We start from the raw sequence: 27453 nt of genomic DNA, 5'->3' as shown, positions 1-27453 counted from the left end.
TCAACGTGTTAGTAATATTTCATATGACAACATGTCAACTTTTATGATAAATATTTGTTTTGGCACTTTCATAACGTGTAATGTTAGAACAATAAGATTAAAAAAACATTTTTATGATACAACATGATACTGATCAATGTTCATATTCTGGCTGCTGCGATAACAAATGAACTAAAATATGTTATCTATATATAGATTCATTTATTTGATGACCCTGGCAGACCTCGCTCAGGGCCAATAATTCTCCTGTGACAGTAGAGAAGGCTGCCCCGCTGCCGCCATGTTAGAAAAACACCGTTTACAATCCAACAAAGAAGAGTCAAACACTAAGTAGAACATATTTAACAACAAGTCAAACACGTGTTCACCGTTTTAATCGAGAGTTATAGTTTCTACTTTATTGTTGAAATATATATATATTATATAATATCCTACAGACAGGCTTCTGCAGCGACACCCTATGAACTGCGGGGTCTTGGTACTTTGAGTGAGTAACAGGAGGAAGGTTTGTTTGTTACAACAGCGACCATTATATTTAATGCCAAAGACTCTTCTATCATTGTCTTATTTTTAAGAAGTTTTGTTTTGTTTGAAGCCAAAACCAAGTCAGGTAAGCTAACGTTAGCATATAGCTGCTAGCTACATAGACACAGCGCGAGACCCGGTTCCTCAAAAACCCGGTTTTAAATGAGACCCGGTTCTTCAAAGACCCGGTTTAAATGAGACCCGGTTCCTCAAAGACCCGTTTTAAATGAGACCCGGTTCCTCAAAGACCCGTTTTAAATGAGACCCGGTTTAAATGAGACCCGGTTCCTCAAAGACCCGTTTTAAATGAGACCCGGTTTAAATGAGACCCGGTTCCTCAAAGACCCGTTTTAAATGAGACCCGGTTTAAATGAGACCCGTTTTAAAGGAGACCCGGTTCCTCAAAGACCCGTTTTAAATGAGACCTGGTTCCTCAAAGACCCGTTTTAAATGAGACCCGGTTCCTCAAAGACCCGTTTTAAATAAGGGTAAAATTTTACATTACATGTCATTTAGCTGACGCTTTTATCCAAAGCGACTTACAATCATGTTACATTCATACACTATAGAACAGCTACAGGGAACAATGCAGGGTTAAGTGTGTTGCTCAAGGACACATCGACTAGGGCGGGGATTGAACCACTAACCCCCTGGTTGAAAGACGGACCTGCTAACCACTGACCCACAGTACTTCTAAATTCTCTTCTTAAGGAGACTACTTGCAGTTTACAGACCTCGTTCAGATTTATATATTTATTTATATATGTGTGTGTGTGTAAATATATATTTATTTATGTGTATCTGCATTGTGTTCTTTTGATGTCTGAAACACTTTGCTGCTCGTTTATGATTTTGACGATATACAGATAAAGGTAATTTGATTTCGTATTTTAAATAGAGAACCCAAATGTTACTTGTTGTTCTCCAATGTGACCACCTGTCTGCCTGTGTCTTTAGGTGAGGTCTTCTTCTGTGGTTAAAACATGGAGTTGGCGTACATGTGCGAGTGGGAGAAGCGTCCAAAGAGCACTCACTGTCCCTCTATCCCTCTGGTCTGCTCCTGGTCCTGCAGGAACCTGGTGGCCTTCAGCACCGACCTGAAGGGCGAGGACGACGACAAAGGTAACACCTGCAGCACAGACGCAACTACAACACACCTGCAGCACAGATGTACCTGCAACACACCTGCAGCACAGACGCAACTACAACACACCTGCAGCACAGACGCAACTACAACACACCTGCAGCACAGATGTACCTGCAACACACCTGCAGCACAGAAGCACCTACAACACACCTGCAGCACAGACACATCTACAACACACCTGCAGCACAGACGTACCTGCAACACACCTGCAGCACAGATGTACCTGCAACACACCTGCAGCACAGAAGCACCTACAACACACCTGCATCACAAACGTACCTGCAACACACCTGCAGCACAGAAGCACCTACAACACACCTGCATCACAAACGTACCTGCAACACACCTGCAGCACAGAAGCACCTACAACACACCTGCATCACAAACGTACCTACAACACACCTGCAGCACAGAAGCAACTACAACACACCTACAACACACCTGCAACACAAACGCACCTACAACACACCTGCAGCACAAACGCACCTACAACACACCTGCAGCACAGACGTACCTACAACACACCTGCATCACAAACGCACCTACAACACACCTGCATCACAAACGCACCTACAACACACCTGCATCATGTAAGATTCGTGTTCAAAGCTCCGGGTCCCGTGGCCGCAGGAAATTCAGGATTCGAGTTAAAGTTTAACAATATTTAATGGCAAAGATAATACTCATGTAGCGTTCACGATCGTGGGGCCAGAAAGGAGGAACTCTCCACAGACGGAGTGCAGCTCCCAAGGAGCCACAGACCGGGGCTGTCTCGAGTCTCCAGACCAGTAGAACCATGTCCCCAGAACAAATGCTCGGCTATTAGTATGGTCATGCAAATCCATTTTAACTATTGTCTAAACAATAAAACATTCATTCATTCTCATGCATCATACAGTTAATCATTACATTTGTCATTAAAACAGAATAATAAAACAGTGATCCTCTCTTATGCTTCATAATACATTCCTCCAGAATATTCCAAATTAATTATCATATCTTTCTTTATGTATTAATTTAAAACATAAACTTCTTTTATCTACATGTGCAAATATATATAAAATCCACCACAACCTAACAGTCCCTCCTTTTATACTATTCCATAGTATAAACAACTTGTATTGGATTTTATTTCACCGCACTGTAAACATCACTGTAATACAATCTTTATTATCAATACCTGTGGAAGAAAAAACAATATCACTCCCTCCTTTTGACCCTGCTCTGCAAAGTAACTAAAGTCTAGGAGTGTTGTGATCAGATATGTGTCTATCTGTGCATATGTCTATGTGCATCTTCTTTCTCTGCACTCTCATCTTCTTGATGGTCTCCTTTCTCTGCATGCTCATCTCCTCCATGGTCTCCTCCTCTGCATTCCTCCATTCCTCGATTTCCTCGAGTAAAAGGAAAACAGCAAGTTCAAACACTATATTTATTTTATTGTCATCATACTTCCGTGATTTTTTAATTTGAATCAATGTGTTAAAGGTGCACGATACTCCTCTGTTGGCAGCACATCTGTTGGTGAGGTCCATCACAGCAGGCAGCCAGGTACACGATGAAGGTCGACGATGGAGAGTGTAGCTGTGGGAGAGAATTAAAACACACAGAGCAGCTTTCTGCGCCGGCTCTAACTAAAGTTGGATATCTGAAATATATTTGGAAATAATTTCCATATTTCCCGAACCAATTCTCCAACATGTCTGAGAAGTAGTCATTCTATTTCTATGTTTTCTTTTAATCTTCTCAAAAATTATCTCAAAAATTATTTCTTAAGGAACTGAATTATCCAGGTTCGGACTAGCAATCTCAAACTAAATTATCAAGGATCAGATTAGCAATCTCGAACCAAATTATCAAGGATCAGATTAGCAATCTCGAACTCTGTGTGAGGAACAGCTTCTCAACCGTGGGAGGAATCAACTATTAAATGCGCTTCTGTTGTCCAACGGAGTCTTAATTACTCGTCCAATCCCATCTATTTTAAATTATTTATCTCTTAATTTATTTATCTCTGCGGATTATATTATATGTAATTGAACAACTCTATGTTCTTTTAACTATTTCAAATCCTGCTAGGATCTGATTGCGAGCTGGTATTCGTCTGGCTCTCCTCTCTTGCTCGAACACCTACTGAAAGAGAAAATGAAATCTCTCATTTCTTCTCCAAAATATTTGCAGCTAGGTATTTTGTGCCATGACATATTTCAGCTATCTTTGACATAATCGTCCGATTAGCTCTCTCGACTATACCCTGTGATTGTGGGTGATAGACTGCTCCGTGTGCATGTGTAATTCCTAGGTGTCTTTCCACCTCTTGTAAGTGTTTGTTTGCAAAGTGTGTGCCGTGGTCAGACCCTATTCTCCTTGGAACTTCATATCTCGTGATGAGTTCCTTCTTCGGCCATTTTAAGACTGTCTTTGAGTCTTCTTTCTTGCAGGGGATCGCTTCCACCCATCTGGTGTATCTGTCGATCATCACGAGTAGGTATCTGAAACCTCTCTTCCTGTTTTCTGCACCCATATCGGTGTAGTCGATGCATATTTCTTTGAATGGAGCATCTGGCACTAGGAACTCTCCTTGGGGACATCTGTATGGTCTTTTCATACCAAAATCATTGCAGGTGGGACATTCATGGTGATGAGTTTCACCATCTCAGTCATATAGGATGCCACCAGAGGATGGAAACTTCCTCCTCTGTTCTTTTGGGATTCACGTGAGAGGGACCATGTGCCTGTCTGATGAGACCTTGACACATCCTTGCAGGTGCCACTATGTCCATCATGTGATCTCCAGAGTCCTTTCTTTTGGACGGCTCCATTGTGTCCCACTGATTCTGCTCTGCTCTGCTTCTTTCTGCATGAGCTTGATGTCTTCTATTCCGAGTTTTGGGAGTTCCGGTGCGGCTATGTCTGTCCTTTGTTTCACATAGCCTGCTGCCTTCTTTGCTGCGAGGTCAGCGGCTTTGTTGCCTTCTGCCACTTTTGTCTTTGTGGTCTGGTGTCCTTTACACTTCATCACTGCTACGTGTCGTGGTAGCAGGATGGCTCTCAGTAATTGCTTCAATTGACTTTTGTGCTTTTGTCAATGCCACTACTTCTGCTAGCTGTGCAGATGCTGGCTGTGCGATGATTTCCGCAGAAATGGTTGAATGTCTTTTCTCTTGTTGCTGCACGACTGAGTATGCGGCAATATTTCCATCTTCACATTAAGTCCATCGGCCATGTCGTTTGGCTCGTATGAGACTGTGATATTTAGCTGTTGTAAGACTTTTGAAATCTTATCTTGTCATCGAGAATGCACTTGAGGTCAACTTAGGCAAGAACTCCATGTTCTGTGTTGACCTTGAGCTCAAGACACATCACAACATGAGCAGTTTTCTCAATTGCTCTTTTCAGGACTGCCAAGTGTCTTGTGCAACCTGTTTTGACCTTTTTCGATGTGGTCTAACTTCGAGCTGTCGTACATCAGGTCTCTCTCCTCCCTCCTTTTTCTGAAACAAAACAGCGGACACTATCCCGCTTGATTCAGAAACATCAAGATGGAAGGGCCTGTTGTGGTCAGGTGTAGACAGCTTTGAGGCTTAGCCAACTTCTTGTTTGGTCTTTGCGAATGCCTCTTCTGCATCATTTGTCCATGTGAGCAGAGCTTCCATGTTTCGGCTTCCTGCTGCAGTTATGTCTCTGAATGGCTGTGTGAGAGACGTGAAGTCAGGAACGTAGTGTCGACTGTAGCCTGTTAGGCCCAGGAATGACAGCATCTCTTGTACTGTCTTTGGTTTAGCTGCACTCAAAATGTCCGACCTCTGTCCCGCAGACAGAGCGCACGAGTCTCCTGAGATCAGTTGTCCCAGGAATGACACTGCATTTTTGCAATCTGAGTCTTTGAGCGCTTCACCTCATAACCTGCTTTGGTTAACAGCATTAGAAGGTCTTTCGTCACTCTAAGACAAATTTCTGCAGTTGGTGCAGCTTAACAGCAGATCATCCATGTACTCTACAAGTACTGTGTATTCCGGTAATATGAAGTCTTTGAGGTCTTGCTTCAGGGCTGCATTAAACAAACCCGGGCTATCTCTGTAGCCTTGTGGCATTACGGGTTTGGCACTTGAATGTTCTGTGCAATTGTGGCTTTGTTGATGGTTCTTAGGTCATGAACCATTCTCCAGCCTCTGTTACCGGATTTTTGTCTGGTAATATCTATGTATTCCAGTTGGACTCTGCGTCGATGAGTATGGCTGCTTCATATTGTCTCTCGAATGCCATCTCTTTGTTCTTGTTGCAGCGGATATTGATAGCGCCAGACCGTGTCTTGATCTGGTTTCAAAGTCATTACCACGTTATGTTGAGTGGTGTGGCCAACATCATAGTCTCCTCTTGACCATATTTGTGGTGGCACTTCTTCCAACATTTCATCAGTGGAGGGATGGTTCGAGTGTTCCCTTCCATGATTTCTGTCAAGGTCAAGATGTCGGAGTTGTCCCTTGGAATACGAGTGTTGCTGTATCCTCCAATAATCACCATTGGGGGTGTGGGACAGATATGGGGATTTGGTTGGAATCCACCTGTCTTTTGAGACTCTCCATCATGGGGCCAATATGTCTTGCTTCATGACCTGCTCTGATCAGTAGTGTGATGTGAGGGGCAGAGTCAGGTCGCAGTGCATACCAGTCTCTTTGGTCTGCAGATAGTAAACATTCAGCTGCAACTCCTTCTTTTCCTACAATTATGGCTTCTGTTCTGATGACTTCAGCTTCACCCTCCTTTTCTTCTTAGGCGGCGGCGTAGTTGTAGGTGCAACGGTAGGGATCTTCTGGCATGACATATGGATGTTGTGTCATAATCCATGGCATCTATGGCACAGGTGATGATAGGTTCTCGCCCATTTGGAACCATTATTCACTGCGCCGGGCCCTCTGGGCCTCTTCATAGAAGATCCACATAATCTTCATCCTGCACTATTCTTGCAGGCATCTGGTTCTGGTTTGGAATGTGTCGTCCAAATCCTCCTCTTTGTGGGCTTCCTCTGCCTCTAGCTGCATCAGGGCGACTGTAACATTCCTCAGCCCTGTGCCCAAGTCTGTCACAGATACGACAAGGTTCTCGCCACCTGTCTCTTCTGGATCCTCTGGACTTGTCTCTGTCTTTCTCCTCTTCTTTATATTGGTCCAGGGCTTTGCCCACTGCTTCCTGGATCTGGACGACGAGGTTGCTAACAGCAGCCATCTGCTTTCGCGCTTGTGGGCCGTGCTTAGCAGCCTCTGTGTCCTCTTTTGCTATCTGTAGCTTCAGGAGTCTCATTGACAGCTCATCTTTGGTTGCCTTTTCTTCTTCATCATCCTCGTGGTGCTGAGTGATGTGGTGTGTGATGTGTTTCTTCCACACTTCAAAGGTGTCATTCTTTATGCCCACCGTATGTTGCTCACGACTCAACTTGTCCGGGAGACCTGCTATTACAGCAGCCTTCCACATGTTCAGGTATGTCAGGTTCCTGTCATGTCTGGTGCCTGTAGCTGATTCCCAGGCGTCAGCTGCTTTCTTCAGGTACACCATGGCTTCTTCATCTGACTTTAGCTTGATGCTGGCTAGGTTGGCCATGTCGGGAGTATCTCTGGGATTATATGGCTTGTATTGAGGTGTGCCATTGCTCAATGTCATGATAGGTGCCTGAATCTGGCATTTCCCTCTTCTTCTTCACAGCACACTGGGCTTGTTGCTGCCACTGACATCTGACTGTCGTGGTGGAGGCTTGTAGCTTATGCCTTCCTTTGCTCTCCTCGGGAGGTGTTGTCGTGATCCCTGGAGGCTGTCTCCTCCTCTGCTGTCTTGGAGGCTGTCTCCTCCTCTGCGCCAGTTGCATAGCACAGTTAATTGACCGGAAAGGTCAAGCAGGGCTCCTCTTCTTGTGAGATGGGGGTGGAGGGGGGTGGGGTCTTGATTTGGCTCCTCTTCTCGCTGAGGTGTCGCAGTTAGCCATGCGATTAGAATGGAGGCTCAGAGCTGGAGGTGGGGGCTCTGAGCTGGAGGTGGGGTGCCACCAGGACGCAGTCCATATGCGTCCATCGCCTGTTGTTTGGTTAGGGATGGCGTTAATGAGCGAGGGAGTGGTATCTGGGTGGGACCTATCTCCTATTTGTATCTATTGGGACGCTCTGAATTGGGGAGGTCATGACTTGGCGCCTCTCCTAGGCTTCCTTTGAGCCTTTCTTAATGGTAATGTGATGGACTGACGTTGTCTTTACCCTGTTCTGACAGCTCTGCATGTGACAGTTCACCTTCCTCTGCCTTTCTTTCCCTCTCTTTCTTCCACCATAATTCTCTTCTCATTAGGTCCCTGTCTTCCTCCTCTCTTTGCTGACTTTGTCTAGCATCCCTTTCTCTGCCCTTTTCTCGGCCAGCTAATGCCCTCTGCAGCTGTGCGACCTTGTTCATCAGGTCTGCGACTGTTCTGCTTTCTGTGGAGTCAAACTCTACACTGCCTCCTAATAGTCTCTCTACTGGGGCCATGGTGTGTGGAGCTTCTCTTTTAAGTGGGCTGTGGGCGTACGGGGGAGGGTATTAACATATGATGGGATAGATGGAAGGGGTGGGAACTGGGGCTGATGGCAGAAGTACAGGGGCTGTCTCCATCGACAGCTCTTTATTCCTGTTTGTTTCTTCTTTGGGTTCTTTCGGGGTGTTGCTTCTTCCTGGCACCTCCGAGCAGTGTTGTCTTCATTCACTGCTATGCCATGTCGTGGCAGTCTTGCCTACACAATGGCTTCATTGGTTCTGGTGACGTCTGCTGATCGGGACGTGAACCAATTTTCCTTTCTGTTTGTCTTTCAGCTTGAGCACTCTCATCAGAGTAACTTCTGGTCTTCTGTGGGCCCCTCCAGGGTTGTTACGTCAAGTAAACCCTCGGTATGACATTGCTGAACATATTTCCTCAGCTTCTTATTCAGTCTTTTGGCTTGAACTATCAGGTTCATAGCAGCATAGAGGATGTCTCCAATCCAAGCGACCTGAGTCTTGATTGAAGTTGGCTCGACATTTTCCGAGAATGGGTACTGACTGGCTTTATATAAGGAAATGTAAATGTAGAAGGAAAAATAAAATTTCAGATTAAAATTTATCCAAAAAATTAAAAATTAATTTTTTTGAATAAATTAAAAAATAAAATATTTTCACACTATGTATCTAACGTGCAAGTGTGATGCGATTGGGAAAAATCTTCAAGTTAGGAAGGGAAAAAAGTTATACACTGCAATTGGACAATAATAGGTTAGAGGGAATAAGGTTATACACTGCAATTAGGACAATGTAAATTTAGACAAAAATGGGAAAAATGTGTTACTTTATGCAAATGGAACAACGATTACGTACAGTCCACACAGCCAAGCACAAAGCACATGATACAGCCTTCAGCTGTCAAAAATGGGAAAAACTTGTTATTTTATGCTAATGAATCACTAGGGGCCCAATCAGTATAAGTGGGACTCTGTCCAACACTTTATACAGGCTTCTCCTGTGTACTTTTAATAAGCAAATTATTTAACAGGGGCCCATTGGTATAAACGGAACTCTGTTCTACGCTTATACAGGCTTCTCCTGCGTTTCAACCAAATCAATGGGAAAAAAACGTTATTTTAAGCAATTTTTTAACAATTACTTTTAACCGCCCAGCATAAACAAGCAAATGATATGATCACAAAAACTGCCAATTATGAGAAAAGCAAACGATAAAACAATTACCTTTAATCAAAGAATCGTCAATAATGAAAAACAAATGGCATGAGAACCAAAACCGCCAATTATGAGAAAAGCAAACGATAAAACAATTACTTTTAATCAAAACCGGTAATAATGAGAAATCAAACAATAAGTCTTAATCAAAATCCGACAATCATGAGTAAAGCAAATAATAAATCAATTACTTTTATTCAAAAAACTGGCAATAACGAGAAAATCAATTGCTGTAATAAACTGGCAATACTTAAATCAAAAAGAATAATGCATCAGTGGTTTACCACTGTCCTTTCACTATTCAACACGATGGTGCCAATAAGGTTAATCCCTAGGGCACTCCATGGGGGGTGGGGGGGGTTCAACCACTAGGTGTCAAACCTGATGGTGAATGGCTTTCACTGGCAAAGACGTGTATTCTAAACACTTGTGACCCACATGTGGTCTTGCAGGGGGAAAAAAAATGGTTATTTTATAACCCTTTGTCTGTGTCCTCTGATCTCCTTTTTCCTCTCTTCTCTCAAAAAGGTTTAACTACTTATTCATCAGGGGCTCAAAATGGTATAAGTGGGATTCTATTCTACCCTTATCCTGTCTTCCCTGTGCTTGTCTCTTCTAATTATGGAATATATATATATTTACAGTATTTACAACAATAGCACGCTGTACTGCATAGAAAACTGTCCCAAACGGTCCCAAGGTAGGTGGGGCTCTTGCTCTCTTCACTCTACAGACCTGTTTGTAACAACTGGTTTATCACGGTAACTTATTTATCTTATTTCTTACAATAGCCCATATCAATTCTTGCGCCAGTCTTCGCTGGGGGACTTGAACCCTCCACGCTGCTAATCAGTCGCGTCGCGGAACGATTTATCTATTGTGGACTACTGGACGTTAAATTCAATGTGCGTCCCTAAAGAGTCTAAGGCGGAAATGTTTGTAGCGGACAATAGATTATGGCGAATAGCTTCTACGTAACGCTCACTAACTCCTCACTGTGGGGAGTTTAAATAAATAAACTCCGGCAGGCCGTTCTCACGGACTTCAACTCTTTAGGAACAATGCGGCACTATCTTCGCGTAACCAGTCTCGTTCAATATGCTCGTGCGACTTACAACAGAAATACACACATTTAACAGTACCACACAACACAAAACAAACATAAAAACACTAAATGAGGATCATCTTCACCACGGACCTAGCTTAGTCCTTATTCTATGTCGTGTTTTCACGCTAAATGTTTTAGCCTGGTCCAACAAGCTCCGCACCAATCCACACGCTAAAGTGTCTATATTAAGCTATGCAGGATTCGATGAAACAGGTTCCAAGCTTACCGATAATGAGTTGGCCATCGTGTGGAAAGGCGTGGATCTAGCGGGCCCAGTTCCTCAGCCACGAGGCCACAGCAGCTCACGTCGGTGGTCACCAAATTGTAAGATTCGTGTTCAAAGCTCCGGGTCCCGTGGCCGCAGGAAATTCAGGATTCGAGTTAAAGTTTAACAATATTTAATGGCAAAGATAATACTCATGTAGCGTTCACGATCGTGGGGCCAGAAAGGAGGAACTCTCCACAGACGGAGTGCAGCTCCCAAGGAGCCACAGACCGGGGCTGTCTCGAGTCTCCAGACCAGTAGAACCATGTCCCCAGAACAAATGCTCGGCTATTAGTATGGTCATGCAAATGAATTCACACCTAAAGGTTAGTTCCATTGGTCAGTTCAAAGGATGCCGCAGTTCTACTCGCTACGCCAATTAGTAAACAGGCGAGGTCAAAGCTCACTCTTCCGGTCAAGGACAGGAAGTTCCCCTTCACAATAAAACCCTATTATCCTGCCTTCCGAATAAAAGCAACACATTAGGTTTCAATCGGCATCCATTTTAACTATTGTCTAAACAATAAAACATTCATTCATTCTCATGCATCATACAGTTAATCATTACATTTGTCATTAAAACAGAATAATAAAACAGTGATCCTCTCTTATGTTTCACAATACATTCCTCCAGAATATTCCAAATTAATTATCATATCTTTCTTTATGTATTAATTTAAAACATAAACTTCTTTTATCTACATGTGCAAATATATATAAAATCCACCACAACCTAACAATCACAAACACACCTACAACACACCTGCAGCACAGACGTACCTACAACACACCTGCAGCACAGACGTACCTACAACACACCTGCATCACAAACGCACCTACAACACACCTGCATCACAAACGCACCTACAACACACCTGCAGCACAGACGTACCTACAACACACCTGCATCACAAATGCACCTACAACACACCTGCAGCACAGACGTACCTACAACACACCTGCATCACAAATGCACCTACAACACACCTGCATCACAAACGCACCTACAACACACCTGCAGCACAGACGCACCTACAGCACACCTGCAGCACAGACGCACCTACAACACACCTGTATCACAGACGTACCTGCAACACACCTGCAGCACAGACGTACCTACAACACACCTGCATCACAGAAGCACTTACAACACACCTGCAGCACAGACACATCTATGACACATCTGCAGCACAGACGTAAATACAACACATCTACAACACACCTGCAGCCCAGACACACCTACAACACACCTGCAGCCCAGACACACCTACAACACACCTGCAGCACAGACACACCTACAACACACCTGCATCACAGACACATCTACAACACACCTGCAGCACAGATGTACCTACAACACACCTGCAGCACAGACACATCTACAACACACCTGCAGCACAGATGTACCTGCAACACACCTGCAGCACAGACACATCTACAACACACCTGCAGCACAGACACATCTACAACACACCTGCAGCACAGACGCACCTGCAGCACAGACGCACCTACAACACACCTGCAGCACAAACGCACCTACAACACACCTGCATCACAAACGCACCTACAACACACCTGCAGCACAAACGCACCTACAACACACCTGCAGCACAAACGCACCTACAACACACCTGCAGCACAGACGCACCTACAACACACCTGCAGCACAGACACACCTACAACACACCTGCAGCACAGACGCACCTACAACACACCTGCAGCACAAACGCACCTACAACACACCTGCAGCACAAACGCACCTACAACACACCTGCAGCACAGACGCACCTACAACACACCTGCAGCACAGACACACCTACAACACACCTGCAGCACAGACGCACCTACAACACACCTGCAGCACAAACGCACCTACAACACACCTGCAGCACAAACGCACCTACAACACACCTGCATCACAAACGCACCTACAACACACCTGCATCACAAACGCACCTGCAACACACCTGCATCACAGACGTACCTGCAACACACCTGCAGCACAGACGTACCTGAAACACACCTGCATCACAGACGCACCTACAACACACCTGCAGCACAGAAGCACTTACAACACACCTGCAGCACAGACACATCTATGACACATCTGCAACACAGACGTAAATACAACACACCTGCAGCCCAGACACACCTACAACACACCTGCAGCCCAGACACACCTACAACACACCTGCAGCACAGACGTACCTGCAACACACCTGCAGCACAGACGTACCTACAACACACCTGCATCACAGACGTACCTGCAACACACCTGCAGCACAGACGTACCTGAAACACACCTGCATCACAGATGTACCTACAACACACCTGCATCACAGATGTACCTACAACACACCTGCAGCCCAGACACACCTACAACACACCTGCAGCACAGACGTACCTGCAACACACTGCAGCACACACACATCTACAACACACCTGCAGCACAGACACATCTACAACACACCTGCAGCACAGACACAACTACAACACACCTGCAGCACAGACACATCTACAACACACCTGCAGCACAGACACATCTACAACACACCTGCAGCACAGACACATCTACAACACACCTGCAGCACAGACACATCTACAACACACCTGCAGCACAGACACATCTACAACACACCTGCAGCACAGGCACAACTACAACACACCTGCAGCACAGACACATCTACAACACATCTGCAGCACAGACACAACTACAACACACCTGCAGCACAGATGTAGCTGCAACACACCTGCATCAGACACAACTACAACACACCTGCAGCACAGACACATCTACAACACACCTGCAGCACAGACACAACTACAACACACCTGCAGCACAGATGTACCTGCAACACACCTGCAGCACAGACACATCTACAACACACCTGCAGCACAGACACAACTACAACACACCTGCAGCACAGATGTAGCTGCAACACACCTGCAGCACAGACACAACTACAACACACCTGCAGCACAGACACATCTACAACACACCTGCAGCACAGACACAACTACAACACACCTGCAGCACAGATGTAGCTGCAACACACGTCTTACGACACACCTAGAACACCTAAACCAACAGAAAGTCAGCTGACCGGATTAATACAACAACTGTGTGTGTGTGTATTTGTGTGTGTGTTCCCCAGATGTTAGTCACATGATCCACATCATCGACACTGAGCACCCTTGGGATGTTTACTCCATCAGCTCTGGCCACACTGAGGTCATTTCCTGTCTGGAATGGGATCAATCAGGTAAGGTTTAACCTCATGAGTGTTTATTGATCTGTTTATTGATATTGATCTGTTTAGTGTGTTTATTGATCTATTTGTGTGTTGAGGCTCAAGACTGCTGTCTGCAGATGGTGACGGGCAGATTAAGTGTTGGTCTATGTCGGATCACCTGGTAAACAGCTGGGAGAGCGTCCTCTCCAGCTCTCTGGACGGAGATCCTATCGTGGCTCTGAGCTGGCTGCACAACGGAGTGAAGCTGGCTCTCCACGTCGAGATGGTAACACAGAACATCTTCAAAAACCTTTATTGTAGTCCCTCAATCAGCTTCATCAGGGCATTGTCAGGCCCCATGGAGGGGGACAACAGACTGAACCCCAAATTGTTCCTGTGGTGTATGAATGTTAGTCCTGATGGGCAGGTGGCACCTTGCATGATAGCTCCTCCCGTCACGATAGCTCCTCCCATCACCGTGGCCCCTCCCATCAGTGTGTGAATGGGTGTGAATGATGACATGAAGTGTTAAAGCGCTTTACCAGTACAGTCCATTCACCTTTGTACAATAAGGGCTTATGGTTTTGTGGTCCCTGGATTGCCGTTTCTTCCCTGTATTCCATTACACATCCATAATATTAATCACATGTTCCTTGTTTCCTGTGGGTTCAGTCGGGTTCTACAAACTTCGGTGAGAAGTTTTCCAGGGTGAAGTTCTCTCCGTCCCTGACTCTGTTTGGTGGGAAGCCGATGGAGGGCTGGCTGGCGGTGACCGTCAGTGGGTTGGTTACCGTGTCGTTGTTGAAGCCGGGCGGCGCTCTGCTGACGGCCAGCGAGAGTCTTTGCCGGCTGAGGGGACGGGTGGCGTTAGCCGACATCGCCTTTACCGGAGGAGGGAACATTGTGGTGGCGGCAACCGACGGAAGCAGCTCGTCCCCTGTCCAGTTCTACAAGGTCAGAACCTCATTATCTTGGTGTTATCTGACCACCGCGGACTCCAGGAACAATAACCACGTTCTCTGTGTTCAGGTGGTCGTGAGCGTCGTGAGTGAGAAGTGCCGCATCGACACCGAACTGTTGCCCTCGCTGTTCCTACGGTGCACCACCGACTCTCTGAGGAGGGAGAAGTACCCAGCAGTCACCCACCTCAAGTTCCTCACCAGAGAGAACTCTGAACAGGTAACAGGGAGAACCACATGACAACAGGTAACAGGGAGAACCAGAGAGAACTCTGAACAGGTAACAGGGAGAACCACATGACAACAGGGAGAACCAGAGAGAACTCTGAACAGGTAACGGGGAGAACCACATGACAACAGGTAACAGGGAGAACCAGAGAGAACTGAACAGGTAACAGGGAGAACCAGAGAGAACTCTGAACAGGTAACAGGGAGAACCAGAGAGAACTCTGAACAGGTAACAGGGAGAACCACATGACAACAGGTAACAGGGAGAACCAGAGAGAACTCTGAACAGGTAACAGGGAGAACCACATGACAACAGGTAACAGGGAGAACCACATGACAACAGGTAACAGGGAGAACCAGAGAGAACTCTCCACAGGTAACGGGGAGAACCACATGACAACAGGTAACAGGGAGAACCAGAGAGAACTGAACAGGTAACAGGGAGAACCAGAGAGAACTCTGAACAGGTAACAGGGAGAACCAGAGAGAACTCTGAACAGGTAACAGGGAGAACCACATGACAACAGGTAACAGGGAGAACCAGAGAGAACTCTGAACAGGTAACAGGGAGAACCACATGACAACAGGGAGAACCAGAGAGAACTCTGAACAGGTAACGGGGAGAACCACATGACAACAGGTAACAGGGAGAACCAGAGAGAACTGAACAGGTAACAGGGAGAACCAGAGAGAACTCTGAACAGGTAACAGGGAGAACCAGAGAGAACTCTGAACAGGTAACAGGGAGAACCACATGACAACAGGTAACAGGGAGAACCAGAGAGAACTCTGAACAGGTAACAGGGAGAACCACATGACAACAGGTAACAGGGAGAACCACATGACAACAGGTAACAGGGAGAACCAGAGAGAACTGAACAGTTAACAGGGAGAACCAGAGAGAACTCTGAACAGGTAACAGGGAGAACCACATGACAACAGGTAACAGGGAGAACCAGAGAGAACTCTGAACAGGTAACAGGGAGAACCACATGACAACAGGTAACAGGGAGAACCACATGACAACAGGTAACGGAGAACCAGAGAGAACTCTGAACTTATAACAGGGAGAACCACATGACAACAGGTAACAGGGAGAACCAGAGAGAACTCTGAACAGGTAACAGGGAGAACCACATGACAATAGGTAACAGGGAGAACCAGAGAAAACTCTGAACAGGTAACAGGGAGAACCACATGACAACAGGTAACAGGGAGAACCAGAGACAACTCTGAACAGGTAACAGGGAGAACCAGAGAGAACTGAACAGGTAACGGGGAGAACCACATGACAACAGGTAACAGGGAGAACCAGAGAGAACTGAACAGGTAACAGGGAGAACCAGAGAGAACTCTGAACAGGTAACAGGGAGAACCACATGACAACAGGTAACAGGGAGAACCAGAGATAACTGAACAGGTAACAGGGAGAACCAGAGAGAACTCTGAACAGGTAACAGGGAGAACCACATGACAACAGGTAACAGGGAGAACCACAGAGAACTCTGAACAGGTAACAGGGAGAACCTGGGGAACCCGTAGAACCAGGTAGTAGAACAACACTATAGCGGCATTTCATCGGTGTGGTTCTTGTTAAGCCGCTAAAGAGCTGCAGACACATTGAGTTCCTTCCTTAAGCGAATAACATGAGATTGTATCCTTCTTTTCCTTTTGTCTTTATTTGATGTAGCAAAAAACGTTACTACATACACAAAATAACTCTCTTGATCATACGATCTGTTAAGGTAGAACAACTATGTGCTCTAGTGCCTAATGCAGCTCATTGCTTTGCACCTGCTGCTGTCATGACGTCATTAAATCTCCGTCCAGGGAGCACCTGTCATTAACATAAATTATTCCGTAATTCAGAAAGTAAATTATAAACTTTCCTGAAATTCTGATTTACCAAATAATACACGTGTGGCTCTTACGAACACATGTCAGGAGTTGTGATTTGACAGATCGGAGACCAGTAAAACATGAAGAATAGACCAGAGAGGAGAACCTGACAGAAAACGTGTGTGTGTTGCAGGTTCTGCTGTGTGCGTCCAATCAGAGTGGCAGTATCGTGGAGTGTTGGTCTCTGAGGAAGGAGGGACTTCCTGTCAACAACATCTTCCAGCACCGATCACCTGTTGGTAAGAGACCACACTGGTTCAACTGGGTCACGCTCAGTGCTGGATGTTTGACCTCTGACCTCCCTCCTGTGTCCAGTTGGGGAGAAGCAGCCCACCATCCTGAAATGGAGGATCTTGACGACCACCAACGATCTGGAGCGAGTGTCAGCCATCGCTCTGCCCAAACTACCCATCTCCATCTCCAACACGGACCTGAAGGTGGCGTCAGACACCAAGTTCTGCCCTGGACTCGGTGAGCGCTCGGCCTGTCCACCGGCTGTGAGAGTGTGTTGGCACCGGGACCTGGTCTAAGGATCTGTTTTCTCCTGTGCTGTCAGGTGTGGCTTTGGCCTTCCATGACGGCAGTATTCAGATCCTCCATCGTCTGTCCCTCCACATGATGGGAGTTTTCTACGGCTCCTCGTCCTCCTCGGGTCAGAGACCCGGAGACGAGTCCGCCATAAAACGCCAAAGAACCGGAGGCCCCGCCCTCCACTTCAAGGCCCTGCAGTTCTCATGGACCTCACTAGCACTGGCTGGAGTTGACAACCACGGGAAGGTGAGAACACACACCTGACCACTGGTGGTTAGAAGCCTGTGTGCATCTCTACGTGGGCTGATTAAGTTACAACTGTCATGGGAATTGCATCTTCTAGTCTTCAATAAGGTAATTACAAGTGTCCTCCTCAGCTCCACATGCTGCGAGTGTCGCCCTCTATGGGTCAGGTACTGGAGATGAACACGACACTGCGCCACCTGCTGTTCCTGTTGGAGTACTGCATGGTGACGGGCTACGACTGGTGGGACGTCCTGCTGCACGTACAGCCCACCATGGTCCACAACCTGGTGGAAAAGCTGCACGAGGAGTACATGAGGCAGAACCAGGCACTGCAGCAGGTCAGCAGGTTATCAGATCGGACCTCTATTCTGTTGAAGTGCATAGAACCGGTTCCACATTCAGTTCATCTTTACTTTCATTTGCTATTTAAAGACAAAAACAACTTCACGTCATGATTCTGGAACCAAACTCCACTTCCCATGATGCCTCAGTGTAGCTGTGTGATCTGTCTCAGGTTCTGGCCACGCGCATCGTGGCAGTAAAGGCGTCTCTCTGTAAACTCTCCACGGCAACAGCGGCTCGAGCCTGCGACTTCCACGCCAAACTGCTGCTGATCGCCATCAGCTCCACCTTGAAGTCTCTACTGAGGCCGCACGTCCTCAACACACCTGACAAGAGTCCAGGAGACCGGCTGACCGAGATCTGCGCCAAGAACATCGACACAGGTGAGATGTCAACACACTGGTGAGATACCTGAGGGACAGGTGAGATGTCAACACACTGGTGAGATATCTGAGGGACAGGTGAGATACCTGAGGGATAGGTGAGATATCAACACACTGGTGAGATACCTGAGGGACAGGTGAGATGTCAACACACTGGTGAGATACCTGAGGGACAGGTGAGACACCTGAGGAACAGGTGAGATATCAACACACTGGTGAGATACCTGAGGGACAGGTGAGACACCTGAGGAACAGGTGAGATATCAACACACAGGTGAGATATCAACACACAGGTGAGACACCTGAGGAACAGGTGAGATGTCAACACACTGGTGAGATATCTGAGGGACAGGTGAGACACCTGAGGAACAGGTGAGATGTCAACACACTGGTGAGATATCTGAGGGACATGTGAGATACCTGAGGGACAGGTGAGATATCAACACACTGGTGAGATATCAACACACAGGTGAGATATCAACACACAGGTGAGATATCAACACACTGGTGAGACACCTGAGGGACAGGTGAGATATCAACACACTGGTGAGACACCTGAGGGACAGGTGAGATATCTACACAGGTGAGGATGACCACTGATTGATCACTGTCTCCTCAGACATTGATAAGGTGATGATCAATCTGAAGACGGAGGAGTTTGTGTTGGACGGGCCCCCCCTTCAGTCCCTGCAGCAGCTCATCCAATGGGTGGGAGACTTTGTCCTCTACCTGCTGGCCAACTTGCCCAACCAGGTGAGCTAAGAAGAACATCGCTAACGGCAACAACGACTAACAGCTGATATTCCTTTATCGGGAACTTGAGGTGAATTATGAGGAAGAGGCCTTTCCCTCCTCGATACAAAACCAGAACCCAAGAAACCACAGACAAGACCAGAACCCAATAACATATACCTGACCTTGATGGACAAACCCACTAAAGTTAAAAGCCTGTGCTTGACCTCATGAGAAGGGTCAGACCACAGACCTGTTCATGGTGGTCTGTACTGTGGTCCCCATGAGAAAGCTAAGACCACAGACCTGTTCATGGTGGTCTGTACTGTGGTCCCCATGAGAAAGCTAAGACCACAGACCTGTTCATGGTGGTCTGTACTGTGGTCCCCATGAGAAAGCTAAGACTACAGACCTGTGGTGTGGTCCCCATGAGAACGGTCAGACTACAGACCTGTTCATAGTGGTCTGTACTGTGGTCCCCATGTCGATGTGGTCTCTGGTCCCACAGGGCTCCGTGGTCCGGCCCGGGTTCGGCTTCATGAGGGACGGGGCGTCTCTGGGGATGCTGAGGGAGATGCTGGTGATGATCCGGATCTGGGGCCTCCTGAAGCCGGGCTGCCTGCCCACCTTCACGGCCACGTCGGACAACCAGGACAGCATGCAGCTGCTGTTCAGGCTGCTCACCAAGCTGTGGCTCTGCTGTAAGGCCGATCACGTTATTGATCCACACCGATGGTATAGAGACACTACGATCACGTTATTGATCCACACCGATGGTATAGAGACACTACGATCACGTTATTGATCCACACCGATGGTATAGAGACACTACGATCACGTTATTGATCCACACCGATCACGTAGAGACACTACGATCACGTTATTGATCCACACCGATCACATAGAGACACTACGATCACGTTATTGATCCACACCGATGGTATAGAGACACTACGATCACGTTATTGATCCACACCGATCACATAGAGACACTACGATCACGTTATTGATCCACACCGATGGTATAGAGACACTACGATCACGTTATTGATCCACACCGATGGTATAGAGACACTACGATCACGTTATTGATCCACACCGATGGTATAGAGACACTACGATCACGTTATTGATCCACACCGATGGTATAGAGACACTACGATCACGTTATTGATCCACACCGATCACGTAGAGACACTACGATCACGTTATTGATCCACACCGATCACATAGAGACACTACGATCACGTTATTGATCCACACCGATGGTATAGAGACACTACGATCACGTTATTGATCCACACCGATCACGTAGAGACACTACGATCACGTTATTGATCCACACCGATCACATAGAGACACTACGATCACGTTATTGATCCACACCGATGGTATAGAGACACTACGATCACGTTATTGATCCACACCGATCACATAGAGACACTACGATCACGTTATTGATCCACACCGATGGTATAGAGACACTACGATCACGTTATTGATCCACACCGATGGTATAGAGACACTACGATCACGTTATTGATCCACACCGATGGTATAGAGACACTACGATCACGTTATTGATCCACACCGATGGTATAGAGACACTACGATCACGTTATTGATCCACACCGATCACGTAGAGACACTACGATCACGTTATTGATCCACACCGATCACATAGAGACACTACGATCACGTTATTGATCCACACCGATGGTATAGAGACACTACGATCACGTTATTGATCCACACCGATCACATAGAGACACTACGATCACGTTATTGATCCACACCGATGGTATAGAGACACTACGATCACGTTATTGATCCACACCGATGGTATAGAGACACTACGATCACGTTATTGATCCACACCGATCGTATAGAGACACTACGATCACGTTATTGATCCACACCGATGGTATAGAGACACTACGATCACGTTATTGATCCACACCGATCACGTAGAGACACTACGATCACGTTATTGATCCACACCGATCACATAGAGACACTACGATCACGTTATTGATCCACACCGATGGTATAGAGACACTACGATCACGTTATTGATCCACACCGATCACGTAGAGACACTACGATCACGTTATTGATCCACACCGATCACATAGAGACACTACGATCACGTTATTGATCCACACCGATGGTATAGAGACACTACGATCACGTTATTGATCCACACCGATCACATAGAGACACTACGATCACGTTATTGATCCACACCGATGGTATAGAGACACTACGATCACGTTATTGATCCACACCGATGGTATAGAGACACTACGATCACGTTATTGATCCACACCGATGGTATAGAGACACTACGATCACGTTATTGATCCACACCGATGGTATAGAGACACTACGATCACGTTATTGATCCACACCGATCACGTAGAGACACTACGATCACGTTATTGATCCACACCGATCACATAGAGACACTACGATCACGTTATTGATCCACACCGATGGTATAGAGACACTACGATCACGTTATTGATCCACACCGATCACATAGAGACACTACGATCACGTTATTGATCCACACCGATGGTATAGAGACACTACGATCACGTTATTGATCCACACCGATGGTATAGAGACACTACGATCACGTTATTGATCCACACCGATCACATAGAGACACTACGATCACGTTATTGATCCACACCGATCACATAGAGACACTACGATCACGTTATTGATCCACACCGATGGTATAGAGACACTACGATCACGTTATTGATCCACACCGATCACATAGAGACACTACGATCACGTTATTGATCCACACCGATGGTATAGAGACACTACGATCACGTTATTGATCCACACCGATGGTATAGAGACATTACGATCACATTATTGATCCACACCGATGGTATAGAGACATTACGATCACGTTATTGATCCACACCGATGGTATAGAGACACTACGATCACATTATTGATCCACACCGATGGTATAGAGACACTACGATCACGTTATTGATCCACACCGATGGTATAGAGACACTACGATCACGTTATTGATCCACACCGATGGTATAGAGACACTACGACCACGTTATTGATCCACACCGATCACATAGAGACACTACGATCACGTTATTGATCCACACCGATGGTATAGAGACACTACGATCACGTTATTGATCCACACCGATGGTATAGAGACACTACGATCACGTTATTGATCCACACCGATGGTATAGAGACATTACGATCACATTATTGATCCACACCGATGGTATAGAGACACTATGATCACGTTATTGATCCACACCGATGGTATAGAGACACTACGATCACGTTATTGATCCACACCGATGGTATAGAGACATTACGATCACATTATTGATCCACACCGATGGTATAGAGACACTACGATCACGTTATTGATCCACACCGATCACATAGAGACACTACGACCACGTTATTGATCCACACCGATCACATAGAGACACTACGATCACGTTATTGATCCACACCGATGGTATAGAGACACTACGATCACGTTATTGATCCACACCGATGGTATAGAGACACTACGATCACGTTATTGATCCACACCGATGGTATAGAGACATTACGATCACATTATTGATCCACACCGATGGTATAGAGACACTATGATCACGTTATTGATCCACACCGATGGTATAGAGACACTACGATCACGTTATTGATCCACACCGATGGTATAGAGACATTACGATCACATTATTGATCCACACCGATGGTATAGAGACACTACGATCACGTTATTGATCCACACCGATGGTATAGAGACATTACGATCACATTATTGATCCACACCGATCACATAGAGACATTACGATCACGTTATTGATCCACACCGATGGTATAGAGACATTACGATCACATTATTGATCCACACCGATGGTATAGAGACACTATGATCACGTTATTGATCCACACCGATGGTATAGAGACACTACGATCACATTATTGATCCACACCGATGGTATAGAGACACTATGATCACGTTATTGATCCACACCGATGGTATAGAGACACTACGATCACGTTATTGATCCACACCGATGGTATAGAGACATTACGATCACATTATTGATCCACACCGATGGTATAGAGACACTACGATCACATTATTGATCCACACCGATGGTATAGAGACACTACGATCACGTTATTGATCCACACCGATCACATAGAGACACTACGACCACGTTATTGATCCACACCGATCACATAGAGACACTACGATCACGTTATTGATCCACACCGATGGTATAGAGACACTACGATCACGTTATTGATCCACACCGATGGTATAGAGACATTACGATCACATTATTGATCCACACCGATGGTATAGAGACACTACGATCACGTTATTGATCCACACCGATGGTATAGAGACACTACGATCACGTTATTGATCCACACCGATGGTATAGAGACATTACGATCACATTATTGATCCACACCGATCACATAGAGACATTACGATCACGTTATTGATCCACACCGATGGTATAGAGACATTACGATCACATTATTGATCCACACCGATGGTATAGAGACACTATGATCACGTTATTGATCCACACCGATGGTATAGAGACACTACGATCACGTTATTGATCCACACCGATGGTATAGAGACATTACGATCACATTATTGATCCACACCGATGGTATAGAGACACTATGATCACGTTATTGATCCACACCGATGGTATAGAGACACTACGACCACATTATTGATCCACACCGATGGTATAGAGACACTACGATCACGTTATTGATCCACACCGATGGTATAGAGACACTACGATCACGTTATTGATCCACACCGATGGTATAGAGACACTACGATCACGTTATTGATCCACACCGATGGTATAGAGACATTACGATCACATTATTGATCCACACCGATCACATAGAGACACTACGATCACGTTATTGATCCACACCGATGGTATAGAGACATTACGATCACATTATTGATCCACACCGATCACATAGAGACACTACGATCACGTTATTGATCCACACCGATGGTATAGAGACACTACGATCACGTTATTGATCCACACCGATGGTATAGAGACACTACGATCATGTTATTGATCCACACCGATGGTATAGAGACACTACGATCACGTTATTGATCCACACCGATGGTATAGAGACACTACGATCACATTATTGATCCACACCGATGGTATAGAGACACTACGATCACGTTATTGATCCACACCGATGGTATAGAGACACTACGATCACGTTATTGATCCACACCGATGGTATAGAGACATTACGATCACATTATTGATCCACACCGATCACATAGAGACACTACGATCACGTTATTGATCCACACCGATGGTATAGAGACACTACGACCACGTTATTGATCCACACCGATGGTATAGAGACACTACGATCACATTATTGATCCACACCGATGGTATAGAGACACTACGATCACGTTATTGATCCACACCGATGGTATAGAGACACTACGATCACGTTATTGATCCACACCGATGGTATAGAGACACTACGATCACGTTATTGATCCACACCGATGGTATAGAGACACTACGATCACGTTATTGATCCACACCGATGGTATAGAGACACTACGATCACGTTATTGATCCACACCGATGGTATAGAGACACTATGATCACGTTATTGATCCACACCGATGGTATAGAGACACTACGATCACATTATTGATCCACACCGATGGTATAGAGACACTACGATCACGTTATTGATCCACACCGATCACATAGAGACACTACGATCACGTTATTGATCCACACCGATGGTATAGAGACACTACGATCACGTTATTGATCCACACCGATGGTATAGAGACACTACGATCACGTTATTGATCCACACCGATCACATAGAGACACTACGATCACGTTATTGATCCACACCGATGGTATAGAGACACTACGATCACGTTATTGATCCACACCGATGGTATAGAGACACTACGATCACGTTATTGATCCACACCGATCGCATTGAGACTACCGATCACGTTATTGATCCACACCGATGGTATAGAGACACTACGATCACGTTATTGATCCACACCGATGGTATAGAGACACTACGATCACGTTATTGATCCACACCGATCGCATTGAGACTACCGATCACGTTATTGATCCACACCGATCACATAGAGACACTACGATCACGTTATTGATCCACACCGATGGTATAGAGACACTATGATCACGTTATTGATCCACACCGATGGTATAGAGACACTATGATCACATTATTGATCCACACCGATGGTATAGAGACACTACGATCACGTTATTGATCCACACCGATGGTATAGAGACACTATGATCACATTATTGATCCACACCGATGGTATAGAGACACTACGATCACGTTATTGATCCACACCGATGGTATAGAGACACTACGATCACGTTATTGATCCACACCGATGGTATAGAGACACTACGATCACGTTATTGATCCACACCGATGGTATAGAGACATTACGATCACATTATTGATCCACACCGATCACATAGAGACACTACGATCACGTTATTGATCCACACCGATGGTATAGAGACACTACGACCACATTATTGATCCACACCGATGGTATAGAGACACTACGATCACGTTATTGATCCACACCGATGGTATAGAGACACTACGATCACGTTATTGATCCACACCGATGGTATAGAGACACTACGATCACATTATTGATCCACACCGATCACATAGAGACACTACGATCACGTTATTGATCCACACCGATGGTATAGAGACACTACGATCACGTTATTGATCCACACCGATGGTATAGAGACACTACGATCACGTTATTGATCCACACCGATGGTATAGAGACACTACGATCACGTTATTGATCCACACCGATGGTATAGAGACACTACGATCACGTTATTGATCCACACCGATCGCATTGAGACTACCGATCACGTTATTGATCCACACCGATCACATAGAGACACTACGATCACGTTATTGATCCACACCGATGGTATAGAGACACTACGATCACGTTATTGATCCACACCGATGGTATAGAGACACTACGATCACGTTATTGATCCACACCGATGGTATAGAGACACTACGATCACGTTATTGATCCACACCGATGGTATAGAGACACTACGATCACGTTATTGATCCACACCGATGGTATAGAGACATTACGATCACGTTATTGATCCACACAGATGGTATAGAGACACTACGATCACATTATTGACCCACACAGATTGTATAGAGACACTACGATCATCATTTATCATTTATATAGCGCTTTTCTAGACACTCAAAGACGCTTTCTTTGTCTCAGCCCGGGAAGATGGACCCCCCCAGGACCCCGATGAGACTCTGATAGATGAGTGCTGCCTGCTGCCCAGTCAGCTGCTGGTTCCCAGTATGGACTGGCTCCCAGTTAATGATGGTGTCGTTGTCAAGCTGCAGGGTAAACACCCGCTCAGGCTGCAGTTTGGAAAAGCCTCGTCTCTGCCTGGCGCCGGTTTCACTGCCCCGCTGGAGGTCTTCACCAGGTAACACACCTGAACCTAAGGGACTGCAGGTTGAACACAAAGAGATGATCACATGTACAAGTAAACAGAACACGGTGTGTGTGTGTGTGTGTGTGTGTGTGTAGGAGTCCTGGCTCTCAGAAGATGGATAACCTGCGTTGTGTCCATATGGGCGTCTGTCCCACTGAGGAGAGCAAGGCCTGCACCAGGTGAGTCCACAGGAAATGATGTCACAGCACAGTCACCTGTTTCCCCAGGTTCAGTAACATGTTAAATGTTGTGTGTGATTCTTCAGGTGCGGCTGTGTGACGATGCTTCGCTCTCCAAACAAGACCAACGCAATGAAGCAGTGGGAGCAGCGCTGGATCAAGAACTGTTTGTGTGGAGGTCTGTGGAGGAGGATCCCTGCAACACTCAGCTGAACCTCCAAATAAACCTGTAAATAAAGTTTTTTTTTTATTTTACTTTGTAATAAAACTGTCAAAATAAAAGATGTTTTATGGACTTTTACGCTGGAAAGTTA

The 27453-nt window shown here is 45.9% G+C and overlaps 1 protein-coding gene across 3 annotated transcripts; it reads left to right on the top strand.

The window, feature by feature from the left end:
• The first annotated feature begins 318 nt into the window (after nt 1–318).
• On the top strand, nt 319–27453 carry med16 (mediator complex subunit 16). 3 transcript variants are annotated; one of them, XM_034530899.1, is made up of 16 exons: nt 319–610; nt 1598–1647; nt 13926–14033; nt 14120–14289; nt 14676–14957; nt 15033–15182; nt 17223–17328; nt 17405–17560; nt 17646–17866; nt 17998–18204; nt 18381–18591; nt 19211–19344; nt 19832–20024; nt 26735–26951; nt 27056–27139; nt 27226–27453. In XM_034530899.1, the coding sequence occupies exons 3-16, from the start codon at nt 13937–13939 to the stop codon at nt 27350–27352; spliced, it is 2355 nt and encodes a 784-aa protein (XP_034386790.1). In that variant the 5' UTR covers nt 319–610; nt 1598–1647; nt 13926–13936; the 3' UTR covers nt 27353–27453. The 3 variants fall into 3 exon arrangements, with proteins under 3 accessions (XP_034386790.1, XP_034386789.1, XP_034386791.1); XM_034530898.1 differs by having other exon boundaries at nt 321–610; nt 1483–1647; XM_034530900.1 differs by lacking the exon at nt 319–610 and adding an exon at nt 1379–1397.

The sequence above is a fragment of the Cyclopterus lumpus genome, chromosome 4 (assembly GCF_009769545.1).
Source record: "Cyclopterus lumpus isolate fCycLum1 chromosome 4, fCycLum1.pri, whole genome shotgun sequence".
NCBI lineage: Eukaryota > Metazoa > Chordata > Actinopteri > Perciformes > Cyclopteridae > Cyclopterus > Cyclopterus lumpus.
The sequence above is the reverse complement of the archived record's forward strand: the minus strand, read 5'-3'. Positions and strand labels throughout refer to the sequence as shown.

Bases quoted from the DNA above. Each gene is read 5' to 3' on its own strand.
- med16 (XM_034530898.1), top strand. From the start codon at position 1,509: ATGGAGTTGGCGTACATGTGCGAGTGGGAGAAGCGTCCAAAGAGCACT. The intron at 14,034-14,119 runs GTAAGGTTTAAC...TTGTGTGTTGAG, and splicing joins TCTGGAATGGGATCAATCAG to GCTCAAGACTGCTGTCTGCA. The intron at 15,183-17,222 runs GTAACAGGGAGA...TGTGTGTTGCAG, and splicing joins CCAGAGAGAACTCTGAACAG to GTTCTGCTGTGTGCGTCCAA.